Source organism: Chaetodon trifascialis, chromosome 4 (genome assembly GCF_039877785.1).
Source record: "Chaetodon trifascialis isolate fChaTrf1 chromosome 4, fChaTrf1.hap1, whole genome shotgun sequence".
In the NCBI taxonomy this organism is placed as follows: Eukaryota; Metazoa; Chordata; class Actinopteri; order Chaetodontiformes; family Chaetodontidae; genus Chaetodon; species Chaetodon trifascialis.
In genome coordinates, this window is record NC_092059.1 from 12,255,152 (window position 1) to 12,278,600 (window position 23,449).

The window sequence follows — 23,449 nt, forward strand, 5'->3', positions numbered from 1 at the left end:
GAACAGAAAAAATAGGGGAAATGTGAAAGAAAACAGCCACTCCTGTAATCACTCCTGTTGTAAGGAAACATCATTCATAAAACTAAAAGATGACAAAAAAAACCCTTTTTTAGTTATTTATTTGAAACTGATTTACTACTCTGTCTTTAGACTACTGTCTTAAAAAAAAGGTGTTCAGGCGAAAACGGAAGTATATTGAAGTGAATGCTCTCGCTTTATCTGCAGTGTTTCTGCTGAATGCCGCGTGTGTCTGTCAGTCACGTTTGCGTCGATGCTAAAGATACAACTTAATGTAAAGCCAACCACCAGACAGTGAGTCAGTAGACAAAACAGATCACGACAACATCAGCTCCAGGTGCTCTGTCCGTGTGATACTAAACTGCCTGGAAATCATAATGTTTCAAATTGCTAATACAGTAAGGTAAAAATGACCTTGGATTTTAAAGGCATCGCCTTAGGAGCGGCACAAAATTGAGAATAGAGGAGAACAGCTTGCTATAAAGAAGAATAACAATGTCAGATAAAAACTAACCTCTGTATAATTACTAGTGCTTGCAGGATTAGTACTACCACCAGAGGCACAAAAATACAGAAAGAGGCCTGTTACAGGAATATATCTTTGCAGCTAGCAGCATACTAGGCAGGAAACTGGGCAGGGATGATATGATTGGTTGATTGAAAGTGAAGTAAGGCACTGAATAATTCATGTGTGTGGGGAGAGTTGGGGTATAGTGTGAAAGAGACTGGGGTGAGGAGACAGAGAGGGAGGGGAGAGGAGGCTGTGGATGGAGAGAGATGCTGTTGCCAGGGAACAGCAGCCACACAGAGGACCAGTGAAAACAACAGCCGGATTATCTAATGGAGTAAAGAGACACAGAGAATGGTGCTCATTTTTACCAAGTTGCTGTAGGGATAAATAAGCTGCCTCCTCAGAGAGTTTTTGGTTGCAGAGGGAACTCAAAGCAGGCTTTGCACTGATATTTGGGAGTGGGAAGAGATACTCCAGAGGTATCAGGATCTGCAAGCAAAGAAAAGGGGGGATAGAGAGAGGGATCGTGATGCCAGAGCAGATGCATTCTGATTAAAGGAATTTTGTGTCTTGGTGGTGTGGACGTAGGAGCTGAGAGGCAGGCTGTCGGCTCGCTCTTCACGGCCAGTCTTTCCCCAACAAAGGTGGCCAGAGGCGGAGGAGAAGAGGGGGAGTCCAGCACAGAGGTGCCCCCTGTCTTCAGACACCTGCTGCTGGCTAGCGGTTGACATCGAGGACACTGTATGACTGTGTCTGTGCATGAGTATGTGTGCGTGTATGTGTGTGCTTGTGAATGAGTGAAAGACAGGGAGCGTGAGAGAAGAAATTTCAGCCTGACCCCTGCTTTTGAGGAGGATCAGGACTTTCTCCTCTCGAATCTTTGCATTTGTGACTGAGGAGGAGGGAGGACACACAGACACGGACCAGCGAGAGGTTTTGTGGGGATCTCACACTGCTCATGTGAGTATAGTCACTGACTTAACGTCCTTACAATTTTATTGAGCTGGCTGCACACGGCAGACACCTTAGACTGACTGCATGCACATCAGATTGTCCACTAACATATGAAATCCATTCAGGTTTTTCTCCTATTGGCTGTTCCACATGGGATGACCTAGAAAGGCTGTGAGTCCATTTTACTTGTGATGGTAGCACGCTGCACATTTGGTGGCTATTCATTTTTTTTTTTAAATCTTGGGTTTGCACGGGCAACACAGTACTTCACAGAATCAGGGTCTTTCAATGACATATGCAATGTGTTACATCTTAATTTCTCCACACAGCATTTTGTAGAAATCTTAAATGGTTGTTGGAATACATTCATGATATGAGAAAGAAGAAATCTCCTTTTTGAATTTGATTGTCTTTGATAAATCATTTCTGTTTTCTGCTCTCCACCACACACCACCCCTTGTGTTTTTAGGGTGTTGTCACATTAGATTAAATGGGACTATGACCTCCTACAAACAAGTGTGTGATGTCTTAATGGATTCACCTTCATGGTACAATCCCTTTTTGCCCATATGTAATTTAAGGCCTGCAGAAACAAATTATTTCCTCTTTGTGAGACTTGGCTGTTTTACAGTTTATGCTCAGCCACAAGTGTTGCTGCCAAAACCACCAAAGCCACTCGACTCCTTCCAGTCATTATACCACAGGAACCCATATTGCATTACTTCTCACTGTGATCAACACTATGCACCGCTGACAAAAACGTCAGGTTCACACTTGGTTTGTTGTATTTTGTTTTCCCTCAACAGTGTTTTTGTTGCACTGTACTCACTTGACACAGTCTGAATTGCATTAATGCCTCACAGACAAGAACTTGCAATGCACACCTCTCCTCAGAGTCTCTGTTTCTAAGAATAACCTCGGATACAGATCTAGGAATCCTCTGTCACTCAGCAGAACCTGCTCAGGTATTGTGGATTTTATACTTGAGTGGAGAACTACAAAGAGAACGGGTCCAATTAAATATCCACAGCGCTCCTCACCAACAAGACCCATGTGTCACTTCTGTGTTGTGATTATCGTGAATTCTCTTTTAACTCTTGAGCAGAAACAAATGAATATTAGATTCAAAGAGAAGTTTTTCTGTTAATGTTAATGCTGTGGGTGACATGAAGCCTGAGTGTGGGTGGAGATCAAACAGGCAGCAGTCACATCAGAGTAGTACAGGAGCAGGGAGGGAGGATTAGGGCTGCATGTCATCCTCCTCATTGGCCTCCTGAATTCCACCCAGGAAGAAATTGGTGCGTTTGACTTTGAGCAGAGCTGAGCTCAGAAAATGCGTCCGAATCAGTCACATGCCTCTCACATGTGCTCCTCTGGGCAGGGGGATAAAAAGCATGTGAGCCACAGTGGTTACAGCCCCCAAATTGTAATGAAAATGATTTAGATAAAATCCTCCCCCTGTGGTGGCTTTTCCCCTTCAAAGTCAAGCACGTTGTCCTGCAGCACAGCCATGAAGCTGACGCTCTAGTTGGTATGCTCATTTCATGTATCAGTTTTCCTCTGTTATTGCAAATGATGTTCATTGAGAAACACTTTTCTTTGCACCTCCAGGCCCCTGCTCTCCTCTCTGAGGGATGGGCACCACAGAGGCAACTCTGAGAATGGAGAACATGGAAGTGAAAGACGAGTGGCAGGATGAAGACTTCCCCAGGTGAGATCCTTACTTAGCACTGGTCATCATCTGTCGAACTGTCCCGTTGTTGATAAATATGGTTGATGCTGAAATGAGACATCTGAGCATACAGCTGTTCTTATAGCATCTCTTACTGCTGTGTGTGTGTGTGTGTGTGTGTGTGTGTGTGTGTGTGTGTGTGTGTGTGTGTGTGTGTGTGTGTGTGTGCTTATAGCTACATGGTATTTTCTTGTGTTTGTGTGTGGGTGAATATGCAGCACATTTTAATTTATGGATGACTAGCTCATTATTAAGGATTAATTGTGCAATTAATTATTGATTAATGGGGGTGTTCTTTGTGGTCCAGCTGCACCATATTACTTCCAGTACAGTTAAGACTGGGTGGATGAAGAAGCTGTGCTATTTATGTTAATCTCCAATTGTGTTAATTGGCACTTTTTTCATTTTAAAAACATACTTATCTTTATGAATGCCATATCTCATTAGTCATTAGTGAAGCTATTAATGTACCTAAAGACTTTAATAATTATTATTTTCTTGGCATGAACTGATTTTAACAGCTGATGGATAATTTGCCACAGAAGGAGAAGAAAGAGAAACACAAAGATAAATGAAAGAAAAAGAGGAGTTATTTTTAATGCAGCATAAAGATGGCCACAGAAGCATTTCAGAAAGCGTGGGAATTTGATGTTCAGAGGTTGACGGGCAGAAAAAGAGCAGGGGAGAGGTGTGATGACAGTCAGCACTTGGCTCTCTCCTCCTCCCTCTTCCCTCCTCCTCCTTCAGATTGTGAGGCAGGCAGCCAGGGAGCAGGTGCAGCTCTGTCTGTAAATGGTCTCAGGCTACGTCATGTGACGCAACAGCAGCCGCCGATCAACAACACAGCGTCGCCAGGAAAATGGTGGCAGGTTTTGGTTAAAGAAGGAGACAGACACGGAGGAATAGCCAGCAGCAACAGGATTACTGAGGTAGCCTCTGGGAGACGCTGTGCTCTGGTCTAGCTGAGACGACAGGGAATGAGTTAGCAAACCAAATATAAAGGTGTGTGAGTCAAACGGCTCATTTGAATCGGCTCTGACAAAAGCAGCCCTGTGCCATTTCCAGAAGGTAAGCATCATCAGTTCATCCTGATATTGATGTTTGCAGCTGAAGGACAGAGCATCCATAAACAGGAACAAAAGAGATTATCTCGCTTTTGTTAAAGGAGGAGATAGATCCATAAATCTGTTTTGTTTATGGAAAAAGCCTCAATTTTTTTGACAAAGGAAGCGTTGGACTATAATCACTGCAGGGGTCCCAGGGGAACAGGGTCGGACCTTTCCTCAGTGCCTGTTTCTCTGGGCTAAAGCCAGCATTGTTGGCTCAGGAGGAGCACACTCTGTCACACACTGTCTTCCTCTAGATGGGAGGATGAAGCAGTTGGCTTTTACAGGACTGCAGCTAAGACCCTCTCTGCTGAACCACACTGCGCCGTAGCTCCCTGCGTCTCTTGTGTTTTAACCACTGAGCTGTACAACCCTGTTTCCAGGTCCTTGGTTGCACTGGGTGTTGTTGCTGACATGCACGTATAAGCACATCCTAATATGCGTAGTTTTGCTTACTCTGAAATAAACACACAGATGGGCTGCACAAACACACACACAAACATATGCAAAAGCAAGATTTTGACCTCCTCTCTGCTCCTCCTTCTGTGCAGGGTGTCAGCTGTAAATAACAGGCAGTGTAGAGGGAAAAAAGCGCTGCAGCACTTTGTCTCGATGCAGGCACACACGTCTTCCCACATTCTGTCTCTTATTCCTCCCCTTTTCTTCTCTATTTCTCCTCCCCTTCTCTTTGCCTGGCAGCCCTGTAATCTTCATCTCTCCCCAGAGAGAAGTTAATTACCATCTCTATCCTCTTCTGCTTGCCACTCCTTTTATTGCTTACCCCGATTAGTGTCAACACCCACACCTAGACCGGTCCTTTGAACGCATCCTAATCACAGTGTTACAGTTTCTTATGAGGCCATAGTTATACACTCATGCATGCTACAGAACATAGATCAGAAAAACATGAAATAGAAACCAGGAACCAGTCAGTGGGTCTTTATATTTGACTTGCTTTATATTGTGTGTCATACTGAACAAGCACAGTGCTGGTAGCTGACCTGTCTATGTCTCCCTCCAGACCACTACCAGAGTACGGAGACATGGATTCCTCCTGTGGCCTCACAGACGACAGGGCCTGTAAGTACAGCAACACTGTGGAGTGAGGGGTCACTGATTGGTCAGTGGAAAGACCATAACACCTCCACTTTATGTATCTACCAGTTACAGTTCCTGGTTTGTCTCTCCTCTCCTGGTCTTGCTGTAGCTCCCCCAAACTCCCTGAATGTGAGCCCACCTGGAGGCGGTGGCGTGTCCTCAACGCACCGGAAACGCCGCACGCTGGTTGCCCCGGAGATGAACCTTTCGCTGGACCAAAGTGAGGGTTCTCTGCTGTCAGATGACTTCCTGGATACGCCAGACGACCTGGACATCAATGTGGATGACATCGACACACCTGATGAGACAGACTCACTGGAGTTCATCACCAATGGCAATGAGCTGGAGTGGGAAGGTACGTGGTTTCGTTATCGCTGTATTAAACCATAACACTGACCTTCATCTTCCATCTTACAAGGGCGGCTGTGGCTTAGGAGGTAGAGCAGTCATCCACTAATCAGGAGGTCGGTGGTTCGATCCCTGGCCTCAGCAGTCGAAAGCATCCTTGGGAAACATACTGAACCCCAAAACTGCCCCCAATGCTGTGCCAAATTCATGTGTACATCGCTTAGGATAAAAGCGTCTGCTGGATGACTAATTGTAATTGTAAAACCATCTTTAAGATTTTCAGTTTAATCTGAATCTCAATTGTAATTCACATGAATCTTGTTGTAATCTACTGTAATATCTGCATGTGTCTACACAGATACATGCTTAATCTTTAAAAATGCCTTTTTTTATGTTACCTCTAAGTTTTATTTTTCCTGTTCTCAAGTCTCATAAGATTATATATGTGTGTGTGTGTGTGTGTGTGTGTGTGTGTGTGTGTGTGTGTGTGTGTGATTTTTTTCCCTATTTTATTTATATATACTAACCCTGATATAGCCAATACCCACTTTGCTGTTACATGTGTAAATTACGTGTAAACTGTCCACACAAATGTACCCACACATGACTTTGTCTATCTTCAATTTAAGCTTTATTCAATTTCACTGAAACCTGACTCCTAATATTAAATGAATGGATCTTAATCCTTACACAGTGATACAAAAGGTAACTGTATTTTAGCTAAGGCTGAAAATAATCTGAAATCAGTCTGTTCAACCTGAACCTGAATTAAAAGGAGCTTACACACAGGCGATGTATCTTACTCGTGGTACATATTTCACTGTAGAAATAAGAACAAACTCTGGCTCTGTGTTGTCCAGATGACACACCGGTGGCCTCAGCCAAAGCAGGTCCTGGTGACGGTTCAGGAGAAGCGGACAAGGAGGGCACCGGCAACAATGGACACCTCTGGAGGACGGTGATCATCGGAGAACAGGAGCATCGTATTGACATGCAGGTCATCAGACCTTACCTTCGGGTCATCACACACGGAGGTGAGTGAGAGGATAGAAGTCAATCTGATCGCTCATCAAAGGCGTTGGAAGATGGTTTCTAGAAACATACAACATTGCAGTTTAAATATGCAATATGTAACCCATATAATATTGTAAAGGCAAACGCTTGATAAGACCAGCGTTCATGTAAAAGAAGTATTGTACTGTCCAAACTGTTGTTACAGTGCATGGCCGTGACATTATCCACCGTTAACTGAAACTCTGTCCTATCAGGTTACTATGGCGAGGGCCTTAATGCCATCATTGTTTTCTCTGCCTGTTACCTGCCTGACAGCAGCTCTCCAGACTACCATTACATCATGGAAAACCTCTTCCTGTGAGTCTGCCATGGATGGCTTTTAGTTTTCAAGCATAGGCTTTAATGCTGTACATAGATGGGTTACTGAACACCAGACATGGGCTCCTAATATCACATCTCAAAGGAAGGTCACAGGCATCAGTCAGATGTAGACATGCTCATGTTTTCTTTTTCTTTTTATGTGTCTGAGCCCCTGCTGTCTCATAACCCATCCATGACGATGTACCCTTTCATACAGGTATGTGGTGAGCAGTCTGGAGATGCTCGTGGCTGAAGATTACCTGATCATCTACATGAACGGAGCCACTCCTCGGAGCAAGATGCCTGGAATCAGCTGGCTCAAGAAATGTTACCAGATGATTGACAGAAGGTGGGAAAAGGAGAAACTGTTTAGAAACTACTCGCACATACAGCATTGAATGTTTTTAGCTGCTGAGCTTTGTTCATCTTGATCATGCAGAAAAGCATGACATGGACACTGACAGGCACCAAATGAGAGTCATGGAAGTTGTCAGTCAGAAGCAGACTGAAGATGACTCACAGGCTACATTTACAGCTGTACGCTGTTTAGAGATAAAAACATTTTAAATTCTCAGTTTAATATGTTTAATGTTTCCACGCATATATGTTCATTGGACCAGAAACTTGAAAACATTAACCTACCTGTGAATGGACTTGTTTGTGTTGCGATGGCAGATTAAGGAAGAACCTGAAGTCTTTGGTGATCGCTCATCCCACGTGGTTCATACGCACGGTCCTGGCTATATCCAGGCCCTTTATCAGGTAATACACACCATCCCAACAATGATGTTTCAAGGTAGGAAACACACGTTAAAATGCTTTGTGTGGTAATAATCACAGCTGACTGATGAGTACCAGACCACGCTTTTGATTTGTCCTCGCTTTGTGAAATAATTGTGTTTTAATTTAGCCAAAGACACAGTGTCTTGTTCGCGTGCCTTGGACAGTTTTCACAGATTATTATTGCATGTGTTGATCTATTCATGCTCAGCTGTTTATTAAATCCAAAAAGCATCTGTGGCTTTTGCTAAGAACTCAGTGTGGTATTTCTAGTGAATTTCTATTTAAAATAAAATACAGTAAAGTATCATTTTGACACTATATATTTATCGAATGAATCACTCTGTCACATCAGTGATGCATGCTGTTGTCGTCCCTTTGTCCTCTGCAGTGTGAAATTTATGAACAAGATCCAGTATGTCCACAGCCTGGATGAACTGGCAGACATGGTCCCCATGGAGCACGTCCACGTTCCAGAGTGTGTGGTGCAGTAAGTATCTCTGACCACTAGATGGAGAAAATGAGCTGAAGCAGTGACTCCAACCTGCAGGCAGCAGCTAATGTGTCTAATGTGACATCCAATGTGTTTGTAAAAAGATTTGTATTCTAGTTCTTTAAAATGAAATGTTATCCCCTTATCTGCTGTAACACTGCAAATCTCGCCTGCTGTGGCCTTAATAAAGAAGTATCGTATGTCTGATCTTACTCATTTTCAGGTTTGATGAGGAAAGGCTTAAAGCACGGCGAGAAAGGTAAGAATTTCTCTTTTTTGTCATTTTTATAACTCGTACATATATATTGCACTCTTAATACCAAGCTTAACTGTGTGTGTAGAATGGAGCAGGAGCACAGACAGCAGGAGCAGCAGCAGTCAGTCCCACAGGAGCCAATTAAAAAGTCTGAGAGGTACTTGTCTGCTGGTCCAACCTGGACTTTAAACACATCATATTTTCATACTGGACATTTGACTAGTTGGGACATTCATCAGTTTTTGGTAGACTGTCGTCTTTCTACCTTTTGAAAAGTTCTCAGTGCACTTTTCTTTTCTCATTTTCAGGCCGAAGTCAATGATTGTAGATCAAGGATTATGAGGAGGACAGAGCTTTGCAGGTGAAGGTAATGCAAACCTCTGCTGTATTTCTTGAAGGAGCCCCAATGTGAAATTGATTTACCGCATGAACCTTCACATCTCCACACAGATGTATGAATAATGATGATTAATTACACATTTTAGTGTATTCTTTGTATATTTCAATACAAAGATCAGAGGCCAGTCAGTGTCAAACATCTCATTTACTTACCGTTTATCTTATTATCTTAGATTGCATTCCTATTATGCATTTTTCAAGCGATCAGGTATAAAACTAAAATACTCAAACAGAGTGTTTTTCAGTTTTTAGTTCATTAAAATGAAGCGACTGGTGTACAGGAAACAGATCATGTCAATAAACAACAAAGAAAGTCTGTGCTGCAATGGAGGGTGAAGCTGGGTGTAAATACATCTGAGAAATGGAATACTGTAGGTTAAAATGCAATATAATCATGTCATTTTTACACAATAGCAGGATAATTATGTGCATTTATTGTAGAGTATAAATATTGTTTGCAGAGAAATTTGCATGAGCACAAAAGCCTGTAGAGGAAACCCTGTTCATGTGCATCTGTTGCTTTGGGAGAGCAGCAGACAGGGTGAATATGGGGTGAACTATTTGTTGGTATTTAATCAGGGGGTGTTAGTACATAGAGTTGGTTTAACTGCAGTCTTTTTAAACTTCTATTCACATTCAGATTCACGCTCATCCAGTTGATAGTCCTCCATTGTCAGGGATTATCTGCCTGTAGTTTGGTGTCTTTTGTTGACCTTTACACAAGTGTTTGGTCGTTACACAGACTTGTTTTTCGGCTTTTCTGAGTAGCCTCTTCCAATTGCCCTTTTATTCTCTTCAGTGCTTCTCTTTCTTACTTTCCCTCCTCCTGATTATGCAAGGTCTTGCCTGTTTTAGTGCAGAACACAGTGCATGGCCTTGAGGCAGAACAAATGTCCTTACAAAAGCTGAAAAATCAAGAAAGATTTTCTGCGCGTTTCATCAGGGAATTACTGTGAAAGACATCTTCTTAGACTATAAACAGCATCCATCAGTAAGTAAGTCATACCAGCAGCACCATTCAGAGCCAGAGTGTTAATGAGGGACGTGCTTTATGAGCTGGTTGAAACCAGCTCGCTGACGGATATATATACAGTAGTGTGGTGTAACTGTCTGTCTGCCACTCTGATAAAGGTCATGAGACTGAAACACCAATGATAAAATACATAGTTAAAGCAGTGAGCAGGATAAAAAGGCAAAACGTCGCTTGCTAGTGGAGTTAAATGTCAGGATCAACAATTTGTATCTGCTACAATTAGTTAAACCTTCAAGGTAGATCAGGCTGGTTTTCACTTTACTGCAGAGCGCAGTGGTTGGTTGAATAGGTGATTGCTATAAAAATGAAAGAAAGTCCTGTTTTCCTCAAATTTCCAATGTACAAATCTCCTTTGAGAAGTGAGTATGAACTAGGACTTCATTTCTGACCGATTTTTCCAAAACATTGCAGTTTTTTCAGACAAAATTACACATGCTCATCCACAAACATTTGCTTGTCTTTGTGCAGTGTGTGACAGACAAACGGAGCATGAACTCTTCGAATCGGTCCATCATGTGCTTCCTTGTTTCACCAGCATCCAGCTGACGATTCGTGCCATCGTTTTTCGATGAAGATGGTGAATGCTGCGTCTCATTTTCCTTCTGTCTGGAACCCCCTCTTCCTCTGCCAGGGGGTTTCATATTGCAACTTGAAAATGTACAAAGGAAGTTGCTGCTCTGTTACAGGAGGTGTTTCGCCATGGAAGCTGTTTTTGGGTTTACCAGTTCATTAACTTGATGTGTGGTCGGACCTGTTGTATAGCTCATATTGTAAAATTACATCATTGTGAGGCTCTGGAAGGCCAGGGCTTTGACAGAAACTTTGCGCTCTATAATGACAATTGTACGAAGAAATTTTTGCAGTGTTGGTTTAAACGATTGTAACTCCAGTTCTGGTTCCTTGTAGCTTCATTTGAAGGATTACAGTCTTCACTATGGGTTGAGAAAAATTTGCAACTCTGCTTTTCTTAATAAAGAAGAAGCCAGGTTTTGCATCCAAAATTCATGGTGTTTTCTGAGTTCCTGAAAATCTGAAATTGGAGAAGGTTTTTGCCTGGCAGTAGTGATGTGTTATGAAAGATTTAACGCTGGGCGAGACCAGAGAGCAGCATTATTAATGTAGCAGACGCTGAGTTCAGGTCGGAGTGTGACCACCAGAACACGCACGTTTATATTCATGCTGATCTGTGCGAATATGGTGCATGTGATGTAAATAACAGTGGTTTTCCAATGCATCAGAAGCCTTCATCTTTATTCTTTTGTCTCATAACTGCTGTATCATAAGGCCTTTTCAAGCTCTCCCTTTTACTGTGCTGACATGTTGAAAGTGTCCAAATGTGCTAACATCCGTACTCTACCTTGTGTTATATTATGATGTGCCTCAGTCTTGTGTAGAAAATGCTGGAACATGATCAATATTTGCATTTTGTGGCCCATACGAGAGGATCTATAAGAGTCATATGTATGCAATGCTTGTTTACTTTGTGTAACATGTTTATGGCCGCATAAACAGATTTCATTCAATATTACACAAATATGCTTCATATTTATTACATTTCATTTAGATTAAGTCTGCATATTACAAACTGTATGCCATGCATAAGATGAATATAATGCTAATCCACCATATACAAAACATATTCAGTCATTTTGTTTCAAATCTGTATGACTAGCCATAATCAAGACAAAATGCACATGCATTGAACACACGTTTGCATGTCTATAATTCTTATAGATATCATACGAGAACACTTGCCGTCAGCTCAGATTTTGAAAACATCCTCTGACCACTGACTCGTTTAGTATAAAGAAAATCTGAAATGAAGACCTTTAGATCTTATTTCAAAATGACAAAGCTCATGTGACTTATGTGGAGATTTAGTTTATGATTTTGTGCGACATCTTATGTTTTCTGTGGTTGTTTCCGATGAACATCTGGGACAATGTCAACACGTCATGTTGAACGGAGGTGTTAACACCTCTCAAACATCTTAATGCATTATAGATTGTACATTTTCTGTTCTTGCATTGATTTTTATCTAATGTCTTCCACCTGTTCAGCTTATTGTAGCAGGAGAGCAGTGGAGCGAGATTTTTTATTTTTGTAAAGAGCTACATAATTGTATTGCCTGCCTGCCTTGTTTTGATTAGATTTGGTTGTCACATCACCTTTGAATGGTTTCAGCATATAATGTGATTTATGATTTATGCTTAGGAGGTGATGTGTTCTCCTAAATGTATTTTGTGTTGTGAACTGATGTGCAGTCGTGTAGCTTTTAGAAAGGCATGTTTATGCTTCTTTTGGTACAGAAAATAGGACTCATGAAATTCTTAAGTGCCATCTGAATTCCAGTTTTCCTCCTGTTCTTTTGCCTTTCTGATACAGGAATGTTAATGAAATGATTCAGCTTTTCAGGCTGTTTTGAGACCAATAAACCAAACCTGAGTGAGCCCGTCACATGTGTATCATCCTTGATGAAACAGCTCAGCTCGTCAGTCCTTGGGAAGGTTCTTTGAGGTTTGTTGGCTGTACTGAGTGCCTGTTTTTGAACCAAATTATTAAAAGAAATCCAGAAAATGTGAAGGAATGTAATGTGTAGCCTTTTGGTATTTAGTTATTATAGTTTAGAGGTTAACTATAACAACTGAGACCCACTATCATAAGCAAGGTTGCTTAGAAACGACTGGCACAACTGTTCCAAAAATCATTTTGACTATAAAAGCACAATATTTATATTATTACAAATTCTTTGCCTTCCATTTGTCTGCTGTGAAATGTTTGCTCGGATTTAAATCATTCATGGTTCTGAAGTGCTTTACATTGATCTGATTGTTTCTGCCTTGTAAATATAACTGAATAAACTGTTCCTCTCAAAATTTGTTTTGTGATTTTTTTTTATTTATTTTTTTTGTTGCCATACTTTACTCGCATAGGGGAGATCATTTCTACTTGTTAGATATAGAGTTTGTCCTGGAACAAAGAGATTTTCAAACAGACCCTTCATGTGACTTTTGTCCATTGCAGAACATTTCCTAATATGGAAACAACATCTTACTGTAGAGCCTCATATTTAATTGTTCCTCAGATGTGCAAATAGGCAGATGTTTGTCACATTAAGTGCTATTATTAAGTCAGTGTTGTGTTTACAACTTGTTTCCACTGCACCCAAGAGGCAAAGCAAACATGTTGCAGATTTAACTAGCAATTAGGTTTTCTGTCACTAAGTGCTACATTTGTGTGTTATTTTGCCACCACTTTCATTTCATCATTTCACCCATGCATTTTAATTTGACCCTTTTAATAAACGTAGTGAAGGAAATGCCTCAGGCTTTCTGCTTGTTCTTTGTGAGCTGAGAGAATCTTAAAAGAATAAATAAGAACACGATAAAGATTGTGGTTGCATGTGTATGCACACACACTTTTGTTTAATTTTAATTAACGTAGCCCCAAATGACAAATTTGCCTCAAAGGGCTTTACAGTATTTAGAGCACACTACACCCTCTGTCCTTCAACAATGGATGAGGGAGGGGAAAAAAAGCTGGTAAAGCTCATCGAGCAAAAATTAAAGTCACATCTAAAATATGAAAAGACCGTCTTGGTCTCAAGTTTGTTTTATGACAGCCAGTAAAAATGCATTAAATTTACACATTATAGGGCAATGCATAGTATATGGTCATTTTTGTCTGTAATCAAATAACAAATTTTGCTCTTCCACATATATGAAAACAGTATACAGCTACCCTGAACTACATGGGCTGATAATATCTTTATAGACCCAGAAATATGTTCATGGCTCCACCACAATGTATGCTGTAATTTCTTTTTCCCAACAGATTTTATGTAGCACACAGTTGCCCAGAACATATTTAAGCAACCTGCTGACCTAATTTGGTCTGAATAGCTTCTTAAGGTCTGATGCCAAACTTCCTGCTGCATGAGGACATTCAGATGCTTCAGGACATCACAAAGGACACCTCGCTTTTGGTGCTGCTGTTTCAGCGTGGCGTCGCCACTTCAGGGGAGGCCACGCAAGTCTGGACGGGGCTGCGATCGAGTCCTCTGATGCCCCCGTAAGCATAAGATTACCACATGAGTCACCCATCACACGCTTCTCCCTTACACCTGACAGAGAGAGACCCTGACTGTTGACCCCTGACCCCTGACGGCTGTGACGGGATTACACATGGTCACACACACACACAAATAGACATGAATGTCATACACAGGGAGAGAAGTCCAAAATCAATACACTAACACATTGTTAATAAAAAAAAAGTTTTCTCTTAAGATTTACTTTAATGTGAAACTTTGTCGCTAAATACTGCCCCAGTTTTAGCATTTTTGACAGAGACTAGAAAATCAGGCATGCTGTACGTTACTGTGTCTCACGTCTGAACCTCCCGCTGTCCCTCTAAATTTAATGGTCCTGCTTGCTGCACTGTGGCACTCACACTCTTGACACACTTTATGTAACCCATCAAAGTTTATCTGGAATGTGACATAACATATGGTGGGTTTCAATCCACAGCTCTAAAATGACCCAGTGTGTATATTAATGTGATTTGCAAAAAGGATCCGAGCTGTATAATCTGAAGAGGGTGTCAAAATGTGTTGAGCAGATTTTATTGCTTATCATAACAATAAGGAATGAAAAGATGCATCTGTCACTTTCCATATTCTTTCATGTTTAATGTTTTGTAGGTCCTGTGTAAGCATTACACTGAAGTGTAGACGAGTGGTAACAAGTAACTGAGCATATTTACTCAAATAGTCAACTCAAACCAGTTTTAGTTTTATGGTCCAATATCACAAATCACAAATTTACAATCTGAACAGAATATGACATCCTCCATCCTTAGACCCTTTATTCTAAGTACTATACTTTGGACAATTTTGAAGTATTTTTACATTACTTTTATGCTACTTCATACTTTTATGTCACTACATTTCAGAGGGAAATATTGTACTTTTTGTTCCACTACATCTATTTGACAAGTACAGTTACTTGATACATTTAAATTTTATGATCATTTCATAAAATATGATGCATTGGTACAAAGTCCAAAAACAGTATACTGTACGAAGTAATTACATTAGATCCACGTCTACCATTTTCAATATCAATAATATACTGTTGAAAGCGAATATATGATGTACATTCAACTGTATGGATTATAGTATAACACTGTACAGGGAGCAGTTCTGCATCACAAGTGCTTTTACTTTCAATACTTAAAGGAAATTTTGCCCACAATATGTATGTACTTTTAATTCAGAACATTTTCAATGCAGGAGCTACTTATAACAGAATACATTTACATCTAAAGTCATTTATAGCTACTTTTAATAAGGATCTAGTGCCACTAGTGTTGACTGGCCAGTGAAAAGAAGTGTACTCATCTGTCCTCCTGTAAGACTATAATGACCTACTTTTATCTTTTAATTAACATTTATAGCTGTACCACAGCCTAAAATCTCAGTATAGTAATAATGCTGCTCTATATATAAAAAATTCAGACTAGTTGTTAAAATTATCTCGGCTTTGCATACTTTCACATACAATGTTTAAAAGCAAAAAATTACCTTAATAAAGTTATTCACATTTGACTTAAATAATATCTGACAATCTCAATTAGATTAATATTTTCCATCTAACTGGTTGTTATAGCACTGTTATTTTAATGTATCTATAAGCCACCATCAATGGTAGTTTTCCACTGCGTCGGTCATCAGGTGGATTAACTGCTGAATGGAATAGCGCGAGCTGCTGATCTCTGACGGAGAAGAGCAGGTGCACAGAAATATGTAAATGTGTGAAAGTTCGCGGCTGTGATTGGCTGTTGGCGTGATCTCTTCTGGAACTGATTGGCTTCTGTGAAGAAACACGTAGCACGAGGGAAAAAGGGCACGAGCACGTCCTACCACGAGAACGCCTTCTGCCTGCGTGGGTGGTGACGCAATACGCCGCAAGTAGGATATATATTGCGCTGCCACTCACGCAGAGTCAATGGCGCAGTAGAGAAGCAGAGTCACACCACAACTTCGATTTCTACACTTTTTAAGCGTTTAATTTGGTGGATTTTTATCCTCGATTTTGGTAAAAACAGTTTTGACTGTTTCTTCAGCTGACGTTGAGCGGGACTGCCGACAAGCGACGAAAGATGAAGTACATTATAGGAATTGGCGGGTAAGATTTTATTTATTTTTATCAAACAATAACGTAGTTATTTACTAATATTTTGTACGGACAGTTGCACCTGTTCACACCTGAAATATTGTTATTTTAACTGAACTGACTGACGGCTGAGTGGAGTTATACAGTTTAAGTTAGACTGTTGATTAAAATGATTTTGTGAGTCATTGTGTTGTTGATCGTGAAGGCATCTCAAGGTGAAGTAACGTTAGTGGTTCAGAGGAAGTTATTTCTTTTGTAACTTTGGCTTCTGCTTGTCATAAATGGCCTTTTAGCCATAAATTAACCCACATGTATTATCAGCTGCCCGCCAGAAAGTAGTGAAGGCTGCTGTTAAGCCGGTTTGAAGTCATGTCCGGTGTGGCTGGTTTGTTGTCATCAATCGAGCGGGACATTTGAAAATGAACCGCGAGACTCCGCTCAAAAGTGGAGGGAGACTAAACATCAGTGTTGATCCAAACTAAAAACCGTTTCATTTTATAATCGTCATTTCTATATAAACTTTAACATTAAGACATGACACGATTTTATTGCTTATTTCGGCAGAGTTTGTGAAAACAAATCTTTTGCTTTTCATTCAGCATTTGCCTGTCAGCGTTGTGCAACATTTAAGTAATAATACACATCTTTTAGTGCGTTTTGCTGTGTCAAATGTGACTTTTTGTCAAGTGTACCTAATGAACAACACTATTAAATTGTAAACAAAGGGTGCCACATGGAGGCTCTGGAGGAAGCTTGCATGGCTGCTTTTTCCACATTAACTTTTTAACATTTCAAAACATAATTAAACCTGACAATACACAATTAATCTGCATTTTGCCTCTTTTTTTCTCCTTTATCTACAGAGTTACTAATGGTGGCAAAACCACCCTGACAAATAAGTTGATCAAGACGTTGCCCAACTGCTGCGTTGTGCACCAAGACGACTTTTTCAAGGTGAGTTTTAGTGGATAATAAAGAGTTTTATTGGTGTTGCTGTTTCCTCTATGAGTACTGCAAGAGCATTGCATGTGAGCAAAGTCGCGGGTTCAGCCATAAGTAACCTCCCTTCCTGCATGCTCTGCAGCAGATAAGGAAATTACTTTGATGTCTATGAAGTATAGTTTCTTTGCTTGTTTGTCTCTTCCTACTGTATCAGTCTCCATTGTATCCTCTAAATACCTTAATTATTATCCTTATAGCCGTCTAACCTGCTTCGTATTACTTCTGCAAAACTTTCTAACATGTCTAGATTCTGTTTTCTCAGCACCTTCACATTATATAGTTTAAAGCTTTTCCCTCTTTCTGCCAGTTACACCAAAGCTCTGTACTTTTGTAAATTGCTTGCTTTAATTTGTGCATGCCATTTGATGTGTGTGCTTGTTTTGGCTTTATGTGGCTTGTTCTGGCATGTGAGTGGGATCTGGGAGTGTCCAGAGCTGTGAGGTTGCAGCAATGTTTTATTGGTGACTGTTATTTCAGAAACCTGATCAGATAGAGGTCGGGGAGGACGGCTTTAGACAATGGGATGGTAAGACTTCACTGAAGACTGCCAGTGACTCATTGTTAGTTTCATATATGCCCACCCTCCAACATTTCATACATTATAGCCATTTCACATGCACACCCTTATATCAACATTAAAGTGATCACAACTTCCACTCACTTGGAGGAAAATGCAAAACACATTTCCAGTTTTTATATTCCCACCTTGTATCTATATTAATTCACTGTCATTTCCATCATCTTCCTTTCAATAAATTTTGCTCTACAGTTATCACAGCTTTGGATATGGAGGCCATGACCAGCACAGTAAAAGGCTGGATTGAGAACCCAGTGAAGTTCGCCCGTTCCCACGGTGTCCCTCTGTCTTCTGCACCTGATGTGGCCAACCCCGATGAGCAGACCCACATCCTGATCGTGGAGGGCTTTCTGCTCTACAACTACCCGTAAGTTGATTTTGCTTCAGTTGGCACCATCCTGATGGACTAACCTGTAATGCTGACTGGCATATAAAGTAGTTTTATGACTGAGAATTGAGGTTAGTGTAATCAGCTCTTGTGTCTGTTTGCACAGTGTACAATTTCCTGTGAGAGATTATGTTGTTTGTTTATGATCTGGCTCTAAATTGAGTAAATTGTAAATCTAAGTTCCCTCACTTAACTACCTTCATATCTCAGAGTTTTCCAGGACAGACAACAGGCCGTTCTGTTTTTCGCACATTCTAAGAAATTCGTCACAACAAATGTCAGACGGGTGGTGTTTCTTCTGCCGTGCCACATGATACTTTTGCCTGCTCACCATTGGCACACGTTCACGGATCCCTGCAGGCAGGCTTGGGCGGGTCCTGCAGATAGAGATAAGGGTTTCAGCAGAAAGAGGCTCTCTGAATTGCCCTTAAAGCCAGCTGTTAGGTGATGAGTGCTCTGTATGCGAGCGATGAATGTCAAACACACTGCAGAGATACAGATAAAAGAGCGTATGAGCAGTTGCACAACTGTTCTCCTTTTCTCTGGTTTGGTTGAAGACCTTGTTCATCTCCCCTCTAGGCCCCTGCTGGATGTTTTCGACAAGTGCTATTACATCACAATTCCTTATGAGGAGTGCAAAAGAAGGAGAAGGTAAGAGTACACAAGAAGAATAATTATGCTGCTTACATGTACACATTCAGTTCATTTGTTGTTCCCCCATAATCCTGTCATGGCACGTGGACGTTCTCTGACTTCTTGTTATTGTTTTCAGTACAAGACAGTACACCGTCCCTGACCCCCCTGGCCTGTTTGACGGCCACGTGTGGCCAATGTACCTGAAACACAGGAGTTTGATGGAGGACTGCGGCTTGAATATCGGTATGTTGCAGCTTAGATGCTTTATCCATTCTGCTGTGTTAGTGCATTTGTGTCAGATAGATGTCTTTTAAATATAAGATAATATTTTCTTTGGCAAATTCGGTGTAATCTAGTCAACAAGTTGCAACGGGTTCTTTCCATAATATTTTTAAGGGTGATTTTCAAACATCTGCTCAACTTTTTGCAGAGTACCTGGATGGTTTGAAGCACAAAGAGGAGATCTACAACCAGGTGTATGAGGACATTCAGAACAATCTGCTCAATCGTTTATAGGTAAGAAGAACCATTAAATGTGCTGGTTTGGAAAAAATCTACCAGTTTCTTTTTTCTAACTAAAAACACTTCACTTTTGGTTAAAAAAAAAAATAACAAAAGTAAAAGGTCATTAAAGTGTACAACCTCATCTAATTTCTTTCTCCTTTGTTTCTTGCAGCAGGAAGACTCGTCTCCATCCCTGTACAGAATTTGTAAATAGTCCCAAGGATTCTTTTTTATGACGTTTTTCTAATTTTATTCGTTTGTAAATGCAACAAAGCATTGTTAACTTATCTTTGCCATTTTTTTATCATCTCCAGATGATCAGAGTGATTGTTAAAACGGAGTATGTTACTGTTATGTTTAACCACTGACTTGTACTGGACCAGTTGTCACAATCTCCTACAAATAAATGTGTCCGTAGCTGATGATATATGAACATCAAGAATCTCTGCTTGCTTTCTTTTTTTGTGATCATCCCAAAAAATTAAGTCTACATAAATATACAATGTATTACAGCAGAAGAAGCTACATGATTCCTTCATCCACCTTAAACTACTGCATGTTGGCTTTATAATGAGAGGTACCGCCTTACAGAACCACCGGAGTATGAATGATTATAGCTAAAATATTTATTTTGAGAGCATGAAATCAGCCATTCTTCAGTTTAGAGGAATTAGTACAAATTCCACTGTCATCAGGACTCAGTTGTTTTCTCCAATGACACCATCATACCATCCTTTTATTATGTCAGAAGGCTAATGGACTCCTCTTTCGTTGGGTGTGTGTTGTGATGGGCTGTTTTGAGCTGTTATCTGATTTTTAAAAAATATGGTCTAATTATGCCGTCCGTTTAAAATAAATAAGCTAAGACTTTTATTTACGACTTCATAAGAATGGAGCAGAAAAGAAGAACTTTTCTCTGACGTGTTGGAAACCACTGATGAAGAGTGTGACCAGAGCCTGTTTTGTCAAGGACTACAGATGAAGAAACTGGGCCACTCTGGATGTCATGTAGCTCAGTTTCAGCTGTGCCAGACAAACATAATCTAACTGCTGCTGAGGTATTTAATACCTTTAATGTCATTATCTGCATAACTTAGCTACAGAACATAAGCCATCCATATGAACTACATCCACATTGAGCCATTTTTTGCTGGCATCTATTTTAGAAACCGGAAAGGCTCTGTTGAATGCCTATATGTCTGTCCTCCTGGGGTTTTTCCAGCACTGCAGTTCTGAAATAACTGTCCTCACTTACCTCAAGTAGATACCTGAGTAGGTCAGAGACTAACCACAAGATTTAGGCTATTAGCCCTAGATTTACAGCACATGAGGCTGAAGGCACGTGCTGATACCACCTATGTTTCCACACATATAAATAGGCCAGAATAATTTCTCATTTCCCCTGAGGGAATACCTCATGCTTTCACAGAGTTAGTTGGTGTTAACTTCATCTCCTACTGTGGCTAATTAAAGAACAGGTCAGGTAGGTGTGTGTATTTTGGGGCTCAAGTGCATTGACACACAGTATTTCTTTCATTAGAGGGACAAGGGACCATTTGACATCAAAACCAGCCGAGGCTTTGACTGCTCAGTCAGAAAGTATTAGTGATTTAGGTCATTTTATGTCCCAGTTGTGGAAAACCTGCATTGCAAAGCTGCAGAGAGCAACAGTTAACTTTAGGCAACTGTGTCAGAGTGCCAGCTGGGCTTGTAGTGCATCAGCAAAGCTTCAATGTATTCAGACCTGTGACAGTAACAACATTATTTCAGGTCCCAATGACATCAGCTGCTGGTACACGTAATCTGTCATGTGTGTGTCTTGTGGAAATGGAGTGACAAGGTGATTGTAGTGACGCTGTAACAGGTGGACGTGGAGTAAACCACACTGGCCTGGACTCCCGGTGCTAAAAATGACAGCAGTATGTGTGATGGCTGCAGAGGCACGCACACAGGTGGATCTGTTCTCCAAGGACAAACAGGAACAGACACGCAAGAGGAAAAAGACAATTCTTCAGTGTATTAGATCATTTTCAGCACGTATAGTGAAACACACGCACACACAAGCCTTTGTGATCACGCTCAAGGTTTACAACATTACGTGTGGATGCACACATCAACCAGTGCACGTTTGAACTATGTGGAACAGTGGCTGTTATTTACAGTGGAAACAAATCCAGTCTTGACAATTTTCTGGACAAACCTGACCTCATTCCTCACAGCTTGAGTGAATCATGTGACTGAAACACACATGCATCAGCAGCCCGGGCCTGTCTAAAGTCTGTAATGTCAGGGACACACTGCTTTCTGTTTTTATGATGTTTGTGTTCGCACATACAGAACATTACAGTGCTGTGTTCAGAGTCATCCCGTTCTTGCTTTTATATCTCTTAAATACCTGTTTAGAATAGAGATACTGGCTGGCTTTCATCACATGAGGTGAACAGGTGCAGGGGGTGAATCAGTGCTGCTCTGGGACATTGTGAAACAGGATTTTAAATGCATGTGTGGAGAAATGAAGAAATCTGGCCTTTGTTTTGGATTCACAAACCTTTTCTCAGTGTGCGTCACGGGACACAGAGGCTTATTACCAACATGGAAAAACTCTCCCTCGGTGTTGTAGCATGTTACTATCCACATGTTCACATTCATGGTGGCACGGTGGCTCGGTGGTAACACTGTCGCCTCACAGCTAGAAGGTTCGAATCCCGCTGTGGGCGCTGGGCGTGTCCTCCACCACGCCTTTGGTGCCTGCTGCTCGAGGAAAAATAAGGGGCCTTTCTGTGTGGAGTTTTCATGTTCTCCCTGTGTTCACCTGGGGTATCCTCCATAAAAATACCCCCACTAAAAAAAAAAACATGCAAGAAGATCACCACCTAACAAACGGTGACGACAGTGGAACTGGTCCCCGGGCGCCGGTCGACTGGCAGCCCACCGCTCCTGGTCTGCTGTGGAGGAAGGACTGACCATGGATGGGTCAAAAAGTGGGAAAGAATTTCACAGATGCATGGTGTGTGCAGTTTCCCCCTCAACTCTGCGTGTTGTGTGTAAGTTGTGACAAATAAAGGAATTTTTCTTCACACCCAGTGGCGGAGAACAACTGAGTCCATTTACTCAAAACCATCCTTAAGTGCAATTTTGAGGTACTTTATACTTCTACTCCACTGTATGTCAGAGAGAAATATACTTTTTACTACATTTTATTTTTCTTAAAGCTGTTACAGCACATACATTGCAGATCCATATTTTACATACAAAATGTAAATTTAATGTAAATAAAATACGCAATGGTATACAGGAAACAATTCAAATTCATATAAAGTAATCAAAATTAGCCTCAACCAGTCACAAGATTTAAATGCTGCTTACGTCTTAATGCATCAGTAATAACCATCAAATAACATAATAATCTAATATTGACAGGAGTGACTGTGCTGCGTTATAAGTATTTCCATTTGAGTACATTTTACTGCGAGTACTTCTATAATTTCACTTAAGTAAGATCTTGACTTCGGATCTGCAAGTAGTATAGGGTTAAATGCCTTGCTCAAGGGAACAAATCACAGTCATTTGGGGAAGGTCTTCACTGAAAGGTTATCTGGAAGGTCAAACCCCGCCTCTTGCCAGTGCTCATTGATGGTGTCAGATCTCACATGTGGGACGTGGTGGTGGGTTAAATCATATGTGTCAACAAGTTAGTGATAGAGGAGTATCACCGACTGAGAGATCTTAAGTGCTGACACTGTGAGAGACCACCTAACATGCTGGAGGAATGACACGGTTACGGCCTGCCTGAGCCAACTAGACCTGGACCCCGTGATGATTTTGCACGACTTACACGCACACAGTCACACACACACTTTCCTACTCCTGTTTCTCACACTCACTCATGGATTTATACTCACACAGATTGCTGAGAGGCCCTGAGTGCTTTCCAGGGTGTGTGGGTATATTTAGAGGGGGGCTTTTTGAGTGTGCTCAGCAGCAGATGCATGAGGTTTTAAACACTCAGACCTCCTCTAATCCAGAGTTTGCTGGTTGTCTTTTCACCATGTGCTCAGGACTGG

At 41.0% G+C, this 23,449-nt stretch overlaps 2 protein-coding genes across 6 annotated transcripts; both read left to right on the forward strand.

The window, feature by feature from the left end:
- Positions 1-754: 754 nt before the first annotated feature.
- On the forward strand, positions 755-12,978 carry atcaya (ATCAY kinesin light chain interacting caytaxin a). Of its 4 annotated transcripts, none has more exons than XM_070961056.1 (13): positions 755-1,489; positions 3,095-3,194; positions 5,343-5,401; positions 5,529-5,774; positions 6,628-6,801; positions 7,036-7,138; positions 7,359-7,490; positions 7,817-7,903; positions 8,313-8,411; positions 8,638-8,673; positions 8,756-8,827; positions 8,979-9,037; positions 10,571-12,978. In XM_070961056.1, exons 2-12 carry the CDS (start codon positions 3,118-3,120, stop codon positions 9,010-9,012), a joined length of 1,119 nt encoding a protein of 372 aa, XP_070817157.1. In that variant the 5' UTR covers positions 755-1,489; positions 3,095-3,117; the 3' UTR covers positions 9,013-9,037; positions 10,571-12,978. The 4 variants fall into 4 exon arrangements, with proteins under 4 accessions (XP_070817157.1, XP_070817158.1, XP_070817159.1 ...); XM_070961057.1 differs by having other exon boundaries at positions 821-1,489; positions 10,638-12,978; XM_070961058.1 differs by lacking the exons at positions 755-1,489; positions 3,095-3,194 and adding an exon at positions 4,052-4,283.
- Positions 12,979-16,099: 3,121 nt separating this feature from the next.
- On the forward strand, positions 16,100-19,822 carry mibp (muscle-specific beta 1 integrin binding protein). Of its 2 annotated transcripts, XM_070960666.1 has the most exons (8): positions 16,100-16,290; positions 17,142-17,232; positions 17,758-17,806; positions 18,050-18,224; positions 18,825-18,896; positions 19,018-19,124; positions 19,312-19,397; positions 19,558-19,822. In XM_070960666.1, the coding sequence occupies exons 1-7, from the start codon at positions 16,265-16,267 to the stop codon at positions 19,395-19,397; spliced, it is 606 nt and encodes a 201-aa protein (XP_070816767.1). In that variant the 5' UTR covers positions 16,100-16,264; the 3' UTR covers positions 19,558-19,822. The 2 variants fall into 2 exon arrangements, with proteins under 2 accessions (XP_070816767.1, XP_070816768.1); XM_070960667.1 differs by lacking the exon at positions 17,758-17,806 and having other exon boundaries at positions 16,110-16,290.
- The last annotated feature ends 3,627 nt before the right edge of the window (positions 19,823-23,449 follow it).

Coding starts and splice junctions, on each gene's coding strand:
- atcaya (XM_070961056.1), top strand. CDS start 3,118: ATGGGCACCACAGAGGCAACTCTGAGAATGGAGAACATGGAAGTGAAA. Junction 3,195..5,342: donor CAGGATGAAGACTTCCCCAG/GTGAGATCCTTA, acceptor GTCTCCCTCCAG/ACCACTACCAGAGTACGGAG. Junction 8,828..8,978: donor CCAATTAAAAAGTCTGAGAG/GTACTTGTCTGC, acceptor TCTCATTTTCAG/GCCGAAGTCAATGATTGTAG.
- mibp (XM_070960666.1), top strand. CDS start 16,265: ATGAAGTACATTATAGGAATTGGCGG. Junction 17,807..18,049: donor CGGCTTTAGACAATGGGATG/GTAAGACTTCAC, acceptor TTTGCTCTACAG/TTATCACAGCTTTGGATATG. Junction 18,225..18,824: donor TTTCTGCTCTACAACTACCC/GTAAGTTGATTT, acceptor TCTCCCCTCTAG/GCCCCTGCTGGATGTTTTCG.